The sequence below is a fragment of the Eptatretus burgeri genome, chromosome 10 (genome assembly GCF_056783735.1).
Source record: "Eptatretus burgeri isolate ZD-2024b chromosome 10, Ebu_testis_v1, whole genome shotgun sequence".
Classification (NCBI taxonomy): Eukaryota; Metazoa; Chordata; class Myxini; order Myxiniformes; family Myxinidae; genus Eptatretus; species Eptatretus burgeri.
Window position 1 is genome coordinate 42,169,375 of NC_140970.1, and position 20,088 is coordinate 42,189,462.

At 44.7% G+C, this 20,088-nt stretch overlaps 1 protein-coding gene across 6 annotated transcripts in view; it reads right to left on the reverse strand.

Annotated features, from left to right (window-relative positions):
- The window catches only part of LOC147018401 (solute carrier family 23 member 1-like), a 203,798-nt gene that overhangs the window by 136,898 nt on the left and 46,812 nt on the right, over nt 1–20,088 (reverse strand). The window contains exons 1-2 of one of the 6 annotated variants that reach the window (XM_085898012.1): nt 12,427–12,550; nt 8,096–8,149 (exon numbers count right to left, since the gene is read on the reverse strand). The exons of the other annotated variants lie outside the window; for them this stretch is intronic. Of the exons in view, the coding sequence (XP_085754138.1) occupies nt 8,096–8,149; nt 12,427–12,477 (105 nt within the window). The 5' untranslated portion in view covers nt 12,478–12,550. Of the gene's footprint in view, nt 1–8,095; nt 8,150–12,426; nt 12,551–20,088 lie in introns of those variants that run through there. 6 annotated transcript variants of the gene reach the window in all.

Sequence of the window (20,088 nt, forward strand, 5' to 3'; positions counted from 1 at the left end):
CTCTTCTCTTGGCGAAGGACACCATGGGATCCTGAACATCCACCAACTAATGATAGTAGACAAGACACCCGGCTTGACGTCCATTCAAGGGGACGGCACAATCATTGACGAATCCCCCGACCTCTAAAACACCGGGATGACAGTTTGTAGTTGGGTGGGGATTCAAACCTGGCTAAACAGGTAAGAGACGAATGTGTGTATTTCTTGGCCATCCTGCCAGCTCCCTTTAAAATAACATCTGGACAAAGAAACTTTTTCTTTGTGATCAAACGGAACAGGAAAGAAGAAATTTTAAAAGAACAAAGAAGAAATAAAATGAAAATGGGTCATAAGTGAATGTCTCACTTACCATGTCATGGACCATGACCTGTTGTTGACCAATGTTAACAGCAACCATGGGCGTCTGCAGAAAAAATGCAGGGGGGGGGCAATGTTATCCTGAGATCGCCGTGTGAAGTGTGAAGACATCTTTTTGCTAAGATTACTGTAAATAACAGAACAAAATGTTCACAATTCTTCAGGTAGAAGACACACGATTGATCGAATGTCATGATATTTGGCGTGGAACATAGTGTTTTTTCGTTCATTCCTTCTGTGTTGCGCCTATTTATTTTATTTCAGTAACAAAACTCATGCTAATTTTCTACGTTGGATTTTATACAAAATAATCAAACTAAATGCTCTTGATCTGATTGTTATAGAGTTTGGGGAAGACCAGTGTATTAAATTTGTATTGTTATGTTAACCTCATTTTTCTTATTTTTCAGGAATGTGAAATGGATTTCAGGAGGTTCTTTAAAAAACGTAAGTCTGATGACTCTGACAACAATCAAGACACCCCGGGTACATCGGAGACGCATGTTGAACCAGCAGAGCAGCGCAGAGGGGGACATCACGAGCAGTTACTCACAGCAACCAATCAGATGCCACCCCAAACACCAATTTGGATCATACGTCAAAACCACAGAACATTTGACCAATAATCGAAGATATGACCTCCTGATGAGCACATACGTCCCACCAACTGATTACAGCTATCAGAACGATTCACAGGGCTCCCGCTGTTTCCGCCACACGTGGATAAACCAATATTCTCCATGGCTGGCCAACTCAAGTCACTTGAAAAGTGCTCTGTGCAAATACTGTGTGCTGTTCCCTCAACCAGTGCACCGAGGTCTAATGGGTGCGTTCATCGTGCCTACTTTTGTTAAATACAAAGACTTCAATGAGTGTGCGAGGAAGCACATGCTTTCCTCCTGGCACAAAGGTGCACTGCAAGATGCCAACAATTTCCTCACCACTGTGCAAAGGCCAGAGTTGACCATCGTGAGCCAGATGGACCGAGCAGTCAACAAAGCAGTCACTCAAAACCGAGAGAAACTGTTCCCCACACTATCTAGCATTCTGTTCTGCTGCAGCCATGACAATGCATTGAGGGGGAAGGAGAGTACATCGGGGAACCTCTGTGACCTACTGCGATTCAGGATAGAAGCAGGGGACACGGTCCTGAAGGATCACATGGAGGGCGCAAGCAAAAATGCGAGATACACATCAGTTTGTGTACAGAACGAGCTGATAGTTCTCTCTGAAGAAGTAGTAAGAGACAATATTGTGAAACCTGCAAATGAATCAAATGGATTCTCTATCATTGCAGATGAAACTGCTGACATATCAGGCACCGAGCAACTGTCCATTGGAGTACGATTTGTTGCGCTGCAGGAACAACGGAATGACTCGTCCACCATACGTGAGGAATTCCTTGGAATCATTCCACTGGAGAGGGTGGATGCTGCAACAATTGCAGATACTATCATTGACCAAGCAAAAAAATTTGGTCTTAACCTCGACAAGCTCCACGGCCAAGCAACGATGGATGCTCAACCATGGCAGGAAAAGACAATGGTGTACAGGCCCGTATCAGGAACACCTATCCCAAAGCTGTCTTCGTGCACTGCTCTTCACATCGACTGAATTTGGTGGATCATGATCTGAATTCTGTCGCAGATGTTAGGAATACGACTGGAACTGTGAAATCTATCATTAAATTCTTCTGTGACAGTCCCAAGCGCAGGAGACTGGTTCCAAATATACCTTTGTTGTGTGAAACCAGATGGAGCGCAAAGTACAAAAGCATCCGCATCTTTTCAGAAAACATTTGTGATATCTATGCACAACTGGAGCAACTGGAGGCAAATCAGCATGAGTCACAGAGTACGTGTCAGACGGCGTATCAGCTGAGGTGTGCTGCAGGAACCACAGTGTTCCTCATCTGTCTGAAGATCATTGTGAAGTACTCAGCGATGTTGGAGCCAGTGACCCAACAGCTGCAGGCAGTCGACATGGACATGATGGGAGTCCGAGATCACATCGACCTGTTGATGAAGGCTTTCCGAGCTCACCAGGATGGTGCAGACCGTGTGTTCTCAGAAGATGTCATCCCTGAGGTGAAAACCTTGGCAGAAGAACTTGGCATAGACTTGACGATGCCTCGGCGATGCGTACGCCAGGTCCACCGGCCGAATGTAGGAGGCTCCGTTGAGGAGTACTTTCGCCGCACCATCTATCTCCCGTACATTGATTCCTTGATCCAGTCTCTGGAAAGTCGCTTTGGTGAAAGTAACACGCCATATTTTCACATTTTCGCACTACATCCGAGAGAAATGCAGCAAACAGAAAGAGATGAATTCAAGCACATCGTTTCATCTGTCAAGGAAATGTATGGAATTGACAACCTTGTAGAAGAAGCTCTAGCGTGGTATGACCTGCAGAAGCATAAGCCACTGGATGACAACTCTCTGGGTATGATCGAGCTGGTGAAGCAGACCACTCTGTTCCCTGCTGTGAGCAAGGCTATCCTCATCGCACTGACTCTGCCTACAACACCATGTAAAGTGGAAAGGTCCTTCAGAACACTGCGCAGGGTGAAGACCTGGTTAAGATCAACGATGAGTGATAAACGTCTGTCCGGCCTCTGCATGCTAAGTGTCCACCGCGACAAAGTGAACAGCCAGAAGACCGAGCTAATGAACAGGGTCATTGACAATTTCGGAAGAGATCCCCGACGGCTCCAATTCCTGTTCCAAGAGTAGTAACCTGCTCTAACTGAATGAACTGTTGAGAAATGTTGATGTTATTTTATTCATTTTGTATTTTCCATGTAATTTTTACATATTTTAGATTTTCTGGGGGAGGGGGAAATGCCCCCCCCTTTGCCCCTCCCTGCGGACACCCATGACGGCAACACTGACTAATTTGATAATTCATAAAAATAACATCTACGTTACAGACACAAAAGTGATGTGTTTACTTATGATCAACTTTGTTGGGATGTTCCTGATATGTGGTAAATTATAATCTAGAGATGTTTCCATGATTATCTCTGCTCCCAATGATGGACGGAGGTTGTGTTTTCACCCATGTCTGTTTGTCTGTCTTTGAGCAGGATATCTCAAAAGTTGTTGACGGATTTGGCTGAAACTTGGTGGACAGGTTGGGACTGTGACAAAGACTAATTGATATGATTTTGGTGAAGATCCTAATCCAGATAAGGCAGTTTATTTAAAAATTCTAAGGGGTTCTTAACCTTTGAGAGATGGGGCCAAAAACGATGTAAAGCATGAAATTTTAAAAAGTGGTGGACAAATTATGACAAGTTTGAGCATTGATGGGTGATTGTGTGCACGTGTTCTGAGTGCTGTTAGTGGGGGGTCTTGTCAAGATGTGTTGTGTGGTTGATGTTGTATGTTTTTTGTAACCAAGCCCATGCCCCCTCCCCTGAGGGGAAGAAGAAGAAGAAGAAGAAGAAGAAGAAGAAGAAGAGAAAAAAAAAAACTTCTTGTGTAGATAAATTAGTATTGTGTTTGCGCAAGCATGATGGGCTAAATGGCCTCCACCTGTGTTTGATTTCCTTGCATCCTTTTATCCCTTTTCTCACTCTGTCTTCCTCCCCTTCCTCACTCTGTCTTCCTCCCCTTCCTCACTCTGTCTTCCTCCCCTTCCTCACTCTGTCTTCATCCCCTTCCTCACTCTGTCCTTCTCCCCTTCCTCACTCTGTCCTTCTCCCCTTCCTCACTCTGCCCTCCTCCCCTTCCTCACTCTGCCGTCCTCAGCAAACTCAACAGGAATGGCTGCATCAAGAGCAGCTGAAGCTCCTCAAGAGGAAAAAAGAAGACGAGAAGCAAGAAGACGACAACAATGACGACATCCTGCCATCCTCTTCCTGCAATTCCCCAGTAGTTGTGTGATACTTCAGTCAACTGTCCACACTATCTGGTTCAGGAAGATACATTTCAAGCCCACGAAACCTTTGTCGCCCCTGTGTGAAGCAGGACCATCGCCGTAAAATACAAAACACACAGGAAATGGCACTCTGTGTTGAGGTGCGGCGGTGGTGGTCATGTTTATCCCTCGACCAGTCAAAGATCCCCGGGGGGTTAAGTATCACAGCAAGGTAAGCTTTTGCTGTATTTGCTCTCTCCCTTTCTTTTTCTTTCCTCCTGCCCGCTTCTCTCTCCTCTCCCCCACCACCCTCTACCCACCATCCCCACCTTCTCTGTCTGCCCCCACTCTCTCACCCCTCCACTCCCTCCTCTCTCACCCTCTCTTCGTATTCTCATCAATGCAGTGACAATGGGTGGTATTTGCTTGTCATTTAATAAGTAACAGTTTGTCGTGTTTGAAAATGTATTCCTAATGACGTTAATATGATCTTCTACCCCCCCCATCTGCCCCCCCCCACCGCCCAACACAGCATATCCCGTTCTGGAAGTGACAGTCTCCTGAAGAGCAAAGGTCAATTGGCGGTAGTATCTAAGGATGCCGGCAGCAAAAGAAACTGCAACCATGTCCGGGGGGCTTGAAGTTGCCTGCTGAATGACCAGGTTGGGAAAGAACTTAACGAGTTTAATGGGGAGGTCAGCAGTGTTGGAAATTCTTATCTGATCAGCAACATAGTGAACAAGGCAAGGCTCAGGCCAAAATTGCGGAGGTGACAGTGAGCGGGTACAAGGGGATTTGGGTAGGGCTTGATGCCAACATCAGATTCAAGTTAATTTTCAATTACCATTTCAATGTAGTCTCCAAGCCAAATTGTGGGACCACCAGCAGAAGCGTGTGAAGACCCTTGTGCATGTTGAATGACGTGAGTGTTACACCCATGGATCAGAGGTGCGTCTCCATCATAAGTTTGTTCATTGTCAGAGATTATCACAAATTGCCAAGTGGCCCAAAAGCTGATATCATTGGAAATCCAGAATGGAGTTACATCTTGCACATCTCCATCCAAACGTTTTGCAGCCAGCCCAGGGATAGAGGCTCAGGCCTGGCAGTCAAACAAAACTGAAAATCATTTCAAACAGGAAACTTACTGTGAAAAAAGTTTTTTTTTTTTTTAAGACATGCCTTTGGCTTTGGTCCACAAAATTCCAGATTACCTTTTTAGGGTAAATATGATGGTGTAAAAGACTACTGCTGAAGAAAACGTTTTCCAGAACCTCTAAGATCTTTTTTAAGTTCAATATACAGAAATTATATGCATACTCGAACACAGTAAAACACAGATCACCTTTTTGATACTTTCAAAACTCGTCCCTTTTGCGGTGCTTTTACAAAATATGACGGCATTTTACGTCATTACGACCCATCATATTTTCTGCCCATAGACCCCACCCATGTCCTTGTTTCTCAAGACAGCAAGCTGGCTTGGGGTAATGTGGTCTTTCAACTCTGGTTTTGTTTTGTGAACAAAAAGCTTTAGATTCACAGAAGACGTGTTTTGAAGTGCCACAAATGTCTTTTTGCACAATACTTGGCATCATCCTGTCAAAGAAATTCTCAATTCCTCTTGTCCACTTGAGTCATTTATTAAAACAAAAAAATACATATGCGAATCTGGGGTATTAAAGCGGAATTTCAATAAGCAACACAGTCTTCCTCCGATTCTGCAGTACTACATGGAGACTTTGAATTCTGATTAAGTATTCAGTGAGACTATGTCTGTTCATCCTCCAGACATACTGGTGCCACGGCTGACATTTGAGGATTGAAGGGAGAGATTCCTCACAGCTTTGTTGCAGCAGCAATCTTAGAGGTCAGCTTAATTTTGAAGGGCGAAGGAATATTTATGACCTGAAGGTTGATAAGCGTTCTGGTCATTGTTTTCACACTCATTCCATTTAAGCTCGACTCTTGTTTCCAAGCCAGACTTTCAGACACCAGTATATAATTATTTATACATGAGAATCCCTTAATAAACAAAAAATAAAATGATAGATGATTCTCTTACACTGAATAAAGATGAAAGATTATTTGGATGGCCAATTTGTTTTGGGGAACAAGGGTTGTTTTATGAAGCAGATTGGTTATCTTCCAATACAGAAAAGAGATACAAGGTCATTTAAAATGTAAATATGTATTATTAAAATAGATGCATGTTCAAGCACATGGATGCATGAGAAATTTGCATCGACAACACCACGCACGATCGAGCGCTAGCTTAAAGATGGGCACACACTGGATAATATGTTGAACCCAGTATGTTTTGGGGTTGTGTGTAACCTCTGTTTCAATTCAGTCCAGTTGGCATAGATTGGTTGATTTTGCAAAGAACTCGCCTCCACCTGAACCCTCCCACATCTGAGCTTCACCTCTACCTTTATCCAGGGCATGTTATGTTGCTCCCATCAGTGAGCAGAAACAGAGGGTTAGCAGGTTGGCCTGCAGGTACACACATTTTCCTCTATGCTGTCTAGCCTGCGATTGAATCTTGGCCCAGCGATAAACTGTTGGCCTGATGTTTCACAGGCTGGTTGAGGCATTGTTGTGTGTGCTGTCCCTCAGGTAACTGGTGTTCATCTGCTGACATGAGTTGATAGATGTTAAATATCCCACGGTATCCTTCACAAAGAGTCGGAGAGCTATTGCCAGTACCTGAAACAAATTACAAATACATGCCCTAACTGTAGTCGAACATTAGGCCTGGCCAGCTGGTTTGTGAAAAAGTTGGACCAAACTTGTCCTGACTGACCCCACAATAACATGGGAATAATTGTGGCCATCAAAAGAAGAAGCGAGTGGAAATGGGCAAATATTTCATGTTGGCATCTCCCGCCATGAGGCCAAATGTCATCTCCTACAACGAATAGTAGCGACAACTTGCACTTAGAAGCCATTTTGTATCCATTAAGCGCAGCGATCCGAACCTGTGCCCTTTGGACGTGAAGGGGAATGTGTCCGTTTTCTCATCAAGTTGTCTCTGTGCCCAAAAGTAACATTATATTTCTTTATGTTTTTCTTTGTTTTTCCAACGAGTCACATTTAGCAGACAATCAGACAGGATTGATTTAACCTTCAAACATGTCACAGAAACTCAGCAAAATGAAGTTTAATGTGTGAGTAAAGGTTCACACTGATTGCCTGATACGAGATGGGCAGAGCGAGTGAGTAGAAGAAACATAAAGGGAGTGACATTATGCAGAAATATGAAAGAAGTGGAAGAAGGAAAGTGAAAGGCAGAAATGGAGGCACACCATCCATGTGAGATGTACATGCCATCAAAAGTAAATTATTAGAAAAGATAACAATTGTGAATGAAAAAAGAAAAGAGCTCGAGAAGATTGATTGATCGATTGTGTGCTCTGCCTAAAGACAGGTCCTTGGCTGCTTGGCATGGGTGACACTGGGTGGTTTGCCATTGCCTTCCCAGCAGTTGGTCAGGACAGGAATTTGACCAGAATGCAGATGATAACTCTCTTCTCTTGGCGAAGGACACCATGGGATCCTGAACATCCACCAACTAATGATAGTAGACAAGACACCCGGCTTGACGTCCATTCAAGGGGACGGCACAATCATTGACGAATCCCCCGACCTCTAAAACACCGGGATGACAGTTTGTAGTTGGGTGGGGATTCAAACCTGGCTAAACAGGTAAGAGACGAATGTGTGTATTTCTTGGCCATCCTGCCAGCTCCCTTTAAAATAACATCTGGACAAAGAAACTTTTTCTTTGTGATCAAACGGAACAGGAAAGAAGAAATTTTAAAAGAACAAAGAAGAAATAAAATGAAAATGGGTCATAAGTGAATGTCTCACTTACCATGTCATGGACCATGACCTGTTGTTGACCAATGTTAACGGCAACCATGGGCGTCTGCAGAAAAAATGCAGGGGGGGGGCAATGTGATCCTGAGATCGCCGTGTGAAGTGTGAAGACATCTTTTTGCTAAGATTACTGTAAATAACAGAACAAAATGTTCACAATTCTTCAGGTAGAAGACACACGATTGATCGAATGTCATGATATTTGGCGTGGAACATAGTGTTTTTTCGTTCATTCCTTCTGTGTTGCGCCTATTTATTTTATTTCAGTAACAAAACTCATGCTAATTTTCTATGTTGGATTTTATACAAAATAATCAAACCAAATGCTCTTGATTTGATTGTTATGGAGTCTGGGGAAGACCAGTGTATTAAATTTGTATTGTTATGTTAACCTCATTTTTCTTATTTTTCAGGAATGTGAAATGGATATCAGGAGGTTCTTTAAAAAACGTAAGTCTGATGACTCTGAGAACAATCAAGACACCCCGGGTACATCGGAGACGCATGTTGAACCAGCAGAGCAGCGCTGAGGGGGACATTACGAGCAGTTACTCACAGCAACCAATCAGATGCCACCCCAAACACCAATTTGGATCATACGTCAAAACCACAGAACATTTGACCAATAATCGAAGATATGACCTCCTGATGAGCACATACGTCCCACCAACTGATTACAGCTATCAGAATGATTCACAGGGCTCCCGCTGTTTCCGCCACACGTGGATAAACCAATATTCTCCATGGCTGGCCTACTCAAGTCACTTGAAAGGTGCTCTGTGCAAATAATGTGTGCTGTTCCCTCAACCAGTGCACCGAGGTCTAATGGGTGCGTTCATCGTGACTACTTTTGTTAAATACAAAGACTTCAATGAGTGTGCGAGGAAGCACATGCTTTCCTCCTGGCACAAAGGTGCACTGCAAGATGCCAACAATTTCCTCACCACCGTGCACAGGCCAGAGTTGACCATCGTGAGCCAGATGGACCGAGCAGTCAACAAAGCAGTCACTCAAAACCGAGAGAAACTGTTCCCCACACTATCTAGCATTCTGTTCTGCTGCAGCCATGACATTGCATTGAGGGGGAAGGAGAGTACATCGGGGAACCTCTGTGACCTACTGCGATTCAGGATAGAAGCAGGGGACACGGTCCTGAAGGATCACATGGAGGGCGCAAGCAAAAATGCGAGATACACATCAGTTTGTGTACAGAATGAGCTGATAGTTCTCTCTGAAGAAGTAGTAAGAGACAATATTGTGAAACCTGCAAATGAATCAAATGGATTCTCTATCATTGCAGATGAAACTGCTGACATATCTATCAGGCACCGAGCAACTGTCCATTGGAGTACGATTTGTTGCGCTGCAGGAACAACGGATTGACTCGGCCATCATACGTGAGGAATTCCTTGGAATCATTCCACTGGAGAGGGTGGATGCTGCAACAATTGCAGATACTATCATCGACCAAGCAAAAAAATTTGGTCTTAACCTCGACAAGCTCCACGGCCAAGGCTATGATGGATGCTCAACCATGGCAGGAAAAGACAATGGTGTACAGGCCCGTATCAGGAACACCTATCCCAAAGCTGTCTTCGTGCACTGCTCTTCACATCGACTGAATTTGGTGGATCATGATCTGAATTCTGTCGCAGATGTTAGGAATACGACTGGAACTGTGAAATCTATCATTAAATTCTTCCGTGACAGTCCCAAGCGCAGGAGACTGGTTCCAAATATACCTTTGTTGTGTGAAACCAGATGGAGCGCAAAGTACAAAAGCATCCGCATCTTTTCAGAAAACTTTTGTGATATCTATGCACAACTGGAGCAACTGGAGGCAAATCAGCATGAGTCACAGAGTACGTGTCAGACGGCGTATCAGCTGAGGTGTGCTGCAGGAACCACAGTGTTCCTCATCTCTCTGAAGATCATTGTGAAGTACTCAGCGATGTTGGAGCCAGTGACCCAACAGCTGCAGGCAGTCGACATGGACATGATGGGAGTCCGAGATCACATCGACCTGTTGATGAAGGCTTTCCGAGCTCACCAGGATGGTGCAGACCGTGTGTTCTCAGAAGATGTCATCCCTGAGGTGAAAACCTTGGCAGAAGAACTTGGCATAGACTTGACGATGCCTCGGCGATGCGTACGCCAGGTCCACCGGCCGAATGTAGGAGGCTCCGTTGAGGAGTACTATCGCCGCACCATCTATGTCCCGTACATTGATTCCTTGATCCAGTCTCTGGAAAGTCGCTTTGGTGAAAGTAACACGCCATATTTTCACATTTTCGCACTACATCCGAGAGAAATGCAGCAAACAGAAAGAGATGAATTCAAGCACATCGTTTCATCTGTCAAGGAAATGTATGGCATTGACAACCTTGTAGAAGAAGCTCTAGCGTGGTATGACGTGCAGAAGCATAAGCCACTGGATGACAACTCTCTGGGTATGATCGAGCTGGTGAAGCAGACCACTCTGTTCCCTGCTGTGAGCAAGGCTATCCTCATCGCACTGACTCTGCCTACAACACCATGTAAAGTGGAAAGGTCCTTCAGAACACTGCGCAGGGTGAAGACCTGGTTAAGATCAACGATGAGTGATAAACGTCTGTCCGCCCTCTGCATGCTCAGTGTCCACCGCAACAAAGTGAACAGCCAGAAGACCGAGCTAATGAACAGGGTCATTGACAATTTCGGAAGAGATCCCCGACGGCTCCAATTCCTGTTCCAAGAGTAGTAACCTGCTCTAACTGAATGAACTGTTGAGAAATGTTGATGTTATTTTATTCATTTTGTATTTTCCATGTAATTTTTTCAAATTTTAGATTTTCCGGGGGAGGGGGAAATGCCCCCCCTTTGCCCCTCCCTGTGGACACCCATGACGGCAACACTGACTAATTTGATAATTCATAAAAATAACATTTACGTTACAGACACAAAAGTGATGTGTTTACTTATAATCAACTTTGTTGGGATGTTCCTGATATGTGGTAAATTATAATCTAGAGATGTTTCCATGATTATCTCTGCTCCCAATGATGGACGGAGGTTGTGTTTTCACCCATGTCTGTTTGTCTGTCTTTGAGCAGGATATCTCAAAAAGTTGTTGACGGATTTTGCTGAAACTTGGTGGACAGGTTGGGACTGTGACAAAGACTAATTGATATGATTTTGGTGAAGATCCTAATCCAGATAAGGCAGTTTATTTAAAAATTCTAAGGGGTTCTTAACCTTTGAGAGATGGGGCCAAAAACGATGTAAAGCATGAAATTTAAAAACGTTGTGGACAAATTATGACAAGCAGGTCAGCCTGGGCAGTGCTGTTGATTGATGACCTGAGGATCCCAAACTAATCAAGATGGTACTGGCTCTGCCAGGTGGGCAGTGGTTCAGGAGCGAGGTTCGGCTGGGTAGTTTGAAGGTCAGATTATTGGTGGGGAGGGGAGTAGTGGTGGTGGAGATTATGCAGAGAAGAGGGAAGTGTTGTGTGTGCAGAAGACCAGATGCAAAGGAGATGGGGCAAGGATATTGGTGGGAGGATACAAGCTGTTTCACTCAGGTGGGGATGGAAGGAGTGAGTAATGGCTCGGCCATTATAGTGTCGGAAGAGATCAGCAAGCAGGTGGTCAGAGAGGAAAGGTGGGAGGGACAGATAGTTATGGCATGGGTGGTGATAGAGGCAAATGTTGTGTACTATGTCGTTTTATGGGCCAGAGACGGGAAAGACTGGGGCGGCGAAGCAGGACTCCAGGGACACACTGGAGAGGATGATTGGAATGGTTGAGCTGGAGGTTGTTGTGCATTGCTGGGAACTTCAATGCACATGTGGGATTAGCAGAGCCAGGCAAAGAGAAATGTCTTGGTAAATTTGTCGGGGAACGAGGATCGAGAGGGTCGAGAGCCAGTGCCGGATTTACTTGCTTGTGGGCCTCAGGCCAAACCTTAATAGTGCTCCCCCCCCCCTAAAAATATTGTATATATATATATATATATATATATATATATATATATATATATATATATATATCGGCTGTGGAAATTGACAGAACACCATAAAGGTCCCAAGATCAGTTAGGCCGATAAGTCCGTGTCCAGATAGATTTCCCCACTGTTGTTTAAAGGGCTGTGATCTTTGATTTAGCCGTTATTCTTTACTATCGTCATTTTGGACCAACCACGTCCACCACCAACATCTTTCTCAACAACCGCTTCAGACCAACCGTCTTCCACCACCACAACCACACCTGCCTCTCACCAAACCACGCCATCCTCACCACTTCGCCAGCAACCGTCAACATCTCCACTCCACAAACATCGCCTCACCTTCGTCTCCGAATCAACGCCATCTTTGCGCCAGCCGTGGCGAGTCCGCATCGAGCGGCGTTGCTGCAGGCCGACGCGGGACGTTTGCTCGTCGGATCAAGCTTGGTGATCTCGCGCACGTCCGCTTTCCGCGCAGAGGTCAGAGGTCGAGGATCGGAGGCCAAACCGCGTCTCACCAGTCCTATAAAAGGATGAGCAGAGCGCCAAGCTCGCGTTCGAGTTGGGTCGAGTCGAGTTGATCGGTCGGCCTGAGTCAGTCTGGAGAGTCAGTCTGGGCTCGTGGCGGAGTCGGGAGCTTGGAGCTTGCAGTCGGTGGAGAGTCCGGGCATCGCGAAGGAGATGCGAGCTGGAGGCGCGGCCTTGCCTGTTGTGTCGCGCGGAACCGCGCGTTCGTGTGGAGAGAGCCGGAGAGAGCTCGCCAGCCAGCGACAGGCGGTCCGAGGTGATCGGGCTTCGGCGCAGTTCGAGCATCACTGAGGGACGGACGGGTTCTTACAGAGCATCAACTCTAAGAGAGCAAAGACCCGTTCGTTCCTCTCAAACGAGTTGCCGACTGAGAACGAATCACCCGGCCGCTTGGCAAGGCCCGAGCTCGACCGCGGCTACGCTAGCTGCCGTGGGGAAGGAGCATCGTGGGTCGCCCAAGCGCGTTCGTGTGGAGAGAGCCGGAGAGAGCTCGCCTGCCACACGGAAGGCCCGAGCTCGACCGCGGCTACGCTAGCTGCCGTGGGGAAGGAGCATCGTGGGTCGCCCAAGCGCGTTCCTGTGGAGAGAGCCGGAGAGAGCTCGCCTGCCACACGGAAGGCCCGAGCTCGACCGCGGCTACGCTAGCTGCTGTGGGGACGGGACGTCGCGGGTCGCCCAAACCAGACACCACGAGGGTGCAGGTAACCTGCAACGGTCTCGTGGGACTCGTTCGGTCTGCCAAGTCCCATGCCATAAAGACCCCCGAGGTCCAGTCCGACCCCATTGCCTTTGATGGGGTCTTTTTCCTGCTTTTCTTTCGAATGAATGTTGTTGCGCCGAGTCCCGTAAGTAAAACTGTGTAAGTGACTGTACATTAATAATTGCTTATAGACGGTTGTGGCGCTTTGTCTTGCCCACGTGCTGTGTCGCATCCATTGCTTGTTCTGTGTACGTGCATGTTGGTGTGTTTGAATGACTGCCTGATTGTTCCTGCACAAGTAGAGTAAATAAATGTGCTCGTTTAAATGTAAACCTGTTCGTTGCGTCCATGCCCCCATTGAAATGCCATCTTGTATTGCGGAATATTAGTTGGTTTTTAAAAAGCCGGTAAGGTGATCGGGTCCAACGGGACTGCGCGATATTACCCCGCTCGGTTATCCCAAAAGGAAGCGGGCTGCTTAAGCGGCTCGTTTCCAAGCGGTCCCGTTGAGGTACAACCTCTCGGTAACCTTCCCGCGTGCATTATGAGGTAGATCGAAGATTTAGCGATCGGACCCTGTAGCGCGGGTAGGGTACGGACAAGGTTGTGGTGGGATTGAAAACCCATCCGTGACTGGTTTCTGACGCCATTGCAGAAAGTCACGACTGGATTGTCCGTTCGGTGGGCGAACCGGCTGCTATTGGTGAAACGCGGTCGTTCGCACGCCGGGCGGGCAGGAATACTACAACAATATCGTAATATTGCAATGTTAAAAAAAAATTACAACCTAATGTAACACATCAATAATTTTTAATCAAAGTAGTTCCATATCAAGTACATCAAAGTAAATCAAGTTCCATATCATGTACATCTTACACATCGGAATAATGGAACAATACAATGAAACTGAAGCATAATAAATTTTGCAAGCACAACGATGTGAAGTTCAAAATGACATTTTCCTGCTTTTTTCTATGGCAAATTTGTCAATGATACTGTTTATGTCAAGGGATTAATCTGTAAGCATAAAGTAATAATAAATTGGTTCAAGTCTAGTATAAGAGATTCCAATATCACAAAACAAGAACAAAAACACAAGTAATGTCGCAATGAAGTCCACTAAATACACCACGTGATGTATATCATCTACAGATCGATGGTGGGAAACGGGCATTTAAAAATGTACTGGTATATTTTTCATTTTACTATAGGGCCTACGAGCCTACTCCTTGGCCGATCAGAGAACCCAGAAGTCCCCGGTGGGCCCCCAGTTACTGGTGGGCCCGGGGCCAATGGCCTATGTTGCCTATTGGAAAATCCGGCCCTGTCGAGATCTGCTGGTGAGGCATGGGATGGCCATCGTTGGTTCATTCTTTCAAAAGTTTGGAAAGCCACAAGATTACCTGTAGGAGTAGACAGCATACAACAGCGTTGGATTTGGTGGGGGAAAGGAAGCGACAGTTGTGGAGGGTTAAGGATTGTAACGCAGTGGCAGGAGAGCATGTTACCACTCGGTGCAAGACTGTGGTGTTTGAGGTACAGATGAAGAAAATGAGTGAGGTTAAGAGCAGAGGTCGGAAGATTATTCGGTGAGGGAAGTGTGGGGGAAACGTCATTGAGTACAAGGAGAGGTTGAGGGCTAGGTATGAGCATCTTCGCAAAGAAGCGGAAGTCGTATGGAGAGGCATTTCGGGGAATTGCAGAAGTTTTGGTTGGAAGGATGTCAGGAAAGGATGCATCATCGATGGATAGAAACCAGGTATGGTGGATGGAGGAGGTAGGGAATGCAGTGGGTGAAAAGAAGGAGGTTTGGAAGATGATAAAGAAGATCAAGGATATGGGGAGGCAGCCATATGTGGGGCTGCTGCACCTGTCTGGGAAGAAGAATAAAGCAGTAAGGAGAGCTGTGGATAAGGTGAGGAATGATATGGAAGAGGAGGTGTACGGCAAGTTGTAAGCGGATGGTGGGAGGAAGATGATGTATAAATTGGCCGGTGACAGGAATGAGGATGTTAAGGACATCGGGGGGGGGGGAGGTGATTAAGGATGGTGGCTGGAGGCCAGTGACAGAGGGGGGCAGTATTGAAGGTGTGGGAAGATTACTTCAAAAAGCTGTTGAACGGGAAAGGAAGTTAATATTGATCTGGAGCCACCGTGTTATGTAGCGGGAAAAGTCGAGTTGATGGAGAAAACAGAGAAGGAAGTGTGGATGACATTGAAGAGGGGAAGAGTGCCAGACAGATATGATAGTTGCAGCAGAAGTCAGAAGAGGAGACTGTTGAATGTATGTATGAGAGAGGGTTCAATTCCAGAGGAGTGGAGGATGGTGAATTGTGCCAATATGGAAGGGAAGGGCTATGTTCAAGTTCCGGGGAAGTACAGGGGCATCATGCTCTTAAGTCATGTGACGAAGGTGCTGGATGGGAGGATAAGGAAGAGTATGGAGATTGGAGAATAGCAACAGGGGGTTCGAAAGGGGAAGGGGATGGGATGTTCGCACTGAGACAGCTTGTCGAGAAGAAGTTGGAGTTGCAAGGTGAGATGGCATTGGGATTGTGAACTTGTAGAAGGCCGACGACACTGCCACGAGAGAGACGGTGATGGCGATGCTGAGATGGATGAGAGTGCCAGAAGCAGAAGTTAGGTTGGTGGAAGGGATGTACAAGTGAACGAAGGTAAGCATATTGGTTGGTCCTGCGACATCTGAGTTCAGCGTGAACATTGGTTTTGAGGCAGGGAAGCGATTTTGGCCCACAAATGTTTTTCATGTTGATGGAGGTGGTAAGCAGGAAGGTGAGCTTGAGGGATAGTATGGGGAGGATTCTGTGTGTGGATAACCTGACTGTTGAGGTACTGGGGGAGTTTAAGGAGGCATTTGGGAAGTAGGGGCTTGAGATGAGTATGGGGAAGACTGAGGTGATGTGGGTCAGGCAGCAGAGAAAATAAATGAATATAAAGTTAAAGGGGAAGGAGATCAGGCAGGGAAATATGTTTGAGTATCGTACAGGAACATTGACCAGGGATGGAAAGTCCATGGCAGAGGTGGGTGTGAATGCATGGAGGAGGGTGGATGGAGTAATGGCAGACACAAATATATCAATAAAATTGAAGGGGTAGGTTCTGATGTTGTGTGTAACACTAGCCAATCTTTGCAGTCTGTGGATGGTGGCACTGACAGAGAGACATCAACAGAGGCTACAGGTTTGTGTGAACAACTGGGTCAGGATTGTGGGAGTGAATAGGGTGGATAGAAGGAGGATAGATGTACTCAGGTAGGAGATTGGTGTGCAGATGAGCTTGATGTGGATATTGGTGAAATGTCGGCTGAGATTGGTTGGACACTTGGTGCAGATGGGGGGATGAGAGAATGGTAAAGGGAGCGGATAGGTTGAGGGAACAAAGTAGAAGGAAAAGAGGTTAGACCGTGGTTGAGATGGGAGGATTGTGTAAAACGTAAACTGTTTAGTCTGGCTAAACTTAGTTTGGTATGCGCTTTACCAAGTCCCATTTTAGTTTCTCATATCAAAATGGATGCATTAACAAACATCCTCATACATTCTTCTTTCTAATTGCATTATCAAAATTGAAATCCGCCAAATAATTACAAAGATGATGATGATTTCATCGACAAGAGTGATTATTAATTATATTTCCTTGTAAAGCTCCATCTCTTGGTGAAAAGTATGAATTTGCACATTACTTCATAGATTTTTCCTTAGAAAATATATTCTGATGACACCAAAGGATACAGGGTGTTCCAAAAAGACCTGGACCACTTTGGTAGATAATATGTTTTGTTCCACAAATGATAAAACAATCCCCTTTGTTTGACATGATACAGAAACTCAAAGTTTTCGTTCTTTTCAGGTTTGGTGGTTTAATGTGAAAGAAAATGGCGACTCCACAGGAGAAAGCTCAGTGCATCGAATGATTCATCGAGATGAGATTCGACACGCAAGTCCAGCATAACAATTGTGAATGTAGAATATATTCGGAAGGTGAGCTCTCACTGGCATTGTGAGGAAATTGTAATTACTCAACCCGGCAGGTTTGAGTGCTGGGCAAGCTATTAGGACGTGTCAGAAATGTTTCGAAGATTTTGATCTGAGTTGTAACATTGTACTTAAAAGATGTAATCTAAATGTAGAAACGTGATTTGGAATGATTTGATGATGTTTCGCATGTGGGGCGATTCACAGATAATAGATGATGCCCTCGGATGGATGTTGAACTCGGCGTGCCGTTTTTATTCGTCTGTGAATGTTAAAGTTGCCTGAACTCGTGCTGGGAAGGCAATGGCAAACAACCCAGTGTAACCCTTTGATCGATTCAGTCAAGGTAAATTAATAAGATTTAATTGGATAGATGCTGAAGATATTATTTTTTATTTATTGATTTTAAAAGAAAATATTTTATTGTTTAGACCAAAAAAGCTGTTTAAGAGAGATTGAATGTTTTATTAGTCTGAAGTTTAAGATGCCTCCCCCAAGACTGTGATAAAGTTGGGGAAGGTTCTCGCTCCATGTGTGGATGGAGTGTTTGAGCTGCAATTTAAATGATATTCGCCTGATGACAAATTTGACAATTTTTGTACAACTGTTTAAACTGTATTTAATTGTTTTGATAAAGGAAATGGATTCGTAATTGAGAAGGTCAGAGGAAGTGATAGATGGTTTGTGTATGTGAGTTGGAAAATGGCAGCATGTTTGCTGTTTTGGTGAGAGAGAAGTGGATAGATGGAAAATGTCAGAGATTTAAAATGTCGATGGAATTCAGTGTTGATGATAGAGATTGGTCAAACAAAGAAATGGATGCTACTTTTGTTTAATTACTCCTGTGAATTAATGTAAGAATGTGCAACTTAGCTTTGAATTATTATGGGAATTTATTTTGTGAATTATGATAACCTAGCACACAGGTGTGTTTTGTTTTTGACCTGTATGGTAATGATGGGGGTTGTGCGGTAACTGTGTTAGTTACTTTCAGACTAAGCTCATAAATAAAAAAAGGAACTCATTGAGAACAAACCATCATGTTTCTCTTGGTTAAAATTGATATGAACTTTTGTTTTGAGATACAAATTTGTTTCGGAGATATGAATGTTAAAATGGAAACTGTGCAAAATCAAATCGATTTGGATTCGGTTCTTGAAGAAGTAGATAACTTTCATATTTTTGTATAGATGATGGAATATTTTTGTGAAAAGAATTATTGATTGCAAATTGGAACCCTGATAAAGACTGTTTGCTTTTACATGGAAATAGCAAATGAGATGAATGTTTTGACTATACATACAAATGAGATTTCTGTATTTTTTAGCATGTTGTTTTGGGGAAAAAAATAACAAGATGACACACATGCTGCTGACACACATCAATAAATCTATTCACTGTGCCACATACTTTTCCTCAGTTGCCTGTAATAAATCTCCCACCAACTTAGAAATGGGTTCCGTCCATCCATCCAGAACATTTCGTTTCCGGAGCTTAACTACAAATCCCCTCAAGATATATTTACGAAATTTGGTACACATATCAAAAATAAATTGAACTGGTGCCTTTTGCTGCTTGTCCTCATTTACTATGGCGGGGGATATCGAAGACTTTGTCTTCAACGGATGCTAGTTGTATTTTCTTTCATTGATTCTGCATGGTCCGTATCCGAGTCGAGCTGGGACTTTATTCCCAACAATCCGTTCTTTTAGCCGGTACGTTCCGTGGCAGTGTCGCTCGGCTGCATCTGATCCGGTAAGGTGATCCGGTTTGGACAAGGCTTACCGAGGGCATCCCCTTTAATTAGATCATGTGATTATTTTTAGGTAACCGATATTAGACGGAGGACCTTAAGTCACGTGGTTGAGTTATTGGTGTTCACGCTTGGTTCGCAACCCGCCGCATCACGGAGTTATCCGTGTGCAACGTCCTGCGATTCAGGAGAGTCTGGTGGGCAACCCGAGATAGCTTCTCCCCCCGCCCCCCTTCCACCCCTCGTGATCTTCTCACCCGACCCCTGGGCACAATTATATATATATATATATATATATATATATATATATATATATATATATATATATATATATATACACACAGATGTTTGGTACTAAAGAACTTTTATATGGATACAAACAAACACGACATAATAGTGACCGAAGATTTTCATGCTGCACTCTTCAGGGTAAAAAACATCGCAGCAAATGAACAAGGAAGTGAAGGCGTGTGCTTTATACACAGGTCTCAATAAGGTAGACAATGATTGGTTCAACCGTAATGACGTCACGGTTAATACGAACGCCCATTGGTTGGCTCATCATCTACACCTCGAGCTCCCATTGGTGCAGACCAGTACAATGCAGATATGTTCAGGATATTTAGCCGAGGTCGGAGCTCGTTTCATTTACGTATGTTGGAAGCAACCTTAGTAAAGAAGAGGAGAGTCAAGACGGCAGAAAAGCAGGGGTCTTTTACTCTGAGAGTAGTTAATGCATGGAATGGCCTCCCTGGGAAGGTCGTGGCAGCAGAAAAAGGAGACAAGTTTAATAATAATGATACAGGTACCTGCAAGTTATGGAGATGGAGGGGTATAGGGATGTTGACAGGACTTTCAGGTAGTTTGAGCATTGATGGGTGATTGTGTGCACGTGTTCTGAGTGCTGTTAGTGGGCGGTCTTGTCAAGAAGTGTTGATGTTGAATGTTTTTTGTAACCAAGCCCATGCCCCCTCCCCTGAGGGGAAGAATAAAAAGAAAAAAAAAAACTACAAAAACTTCTTGTGTAGATA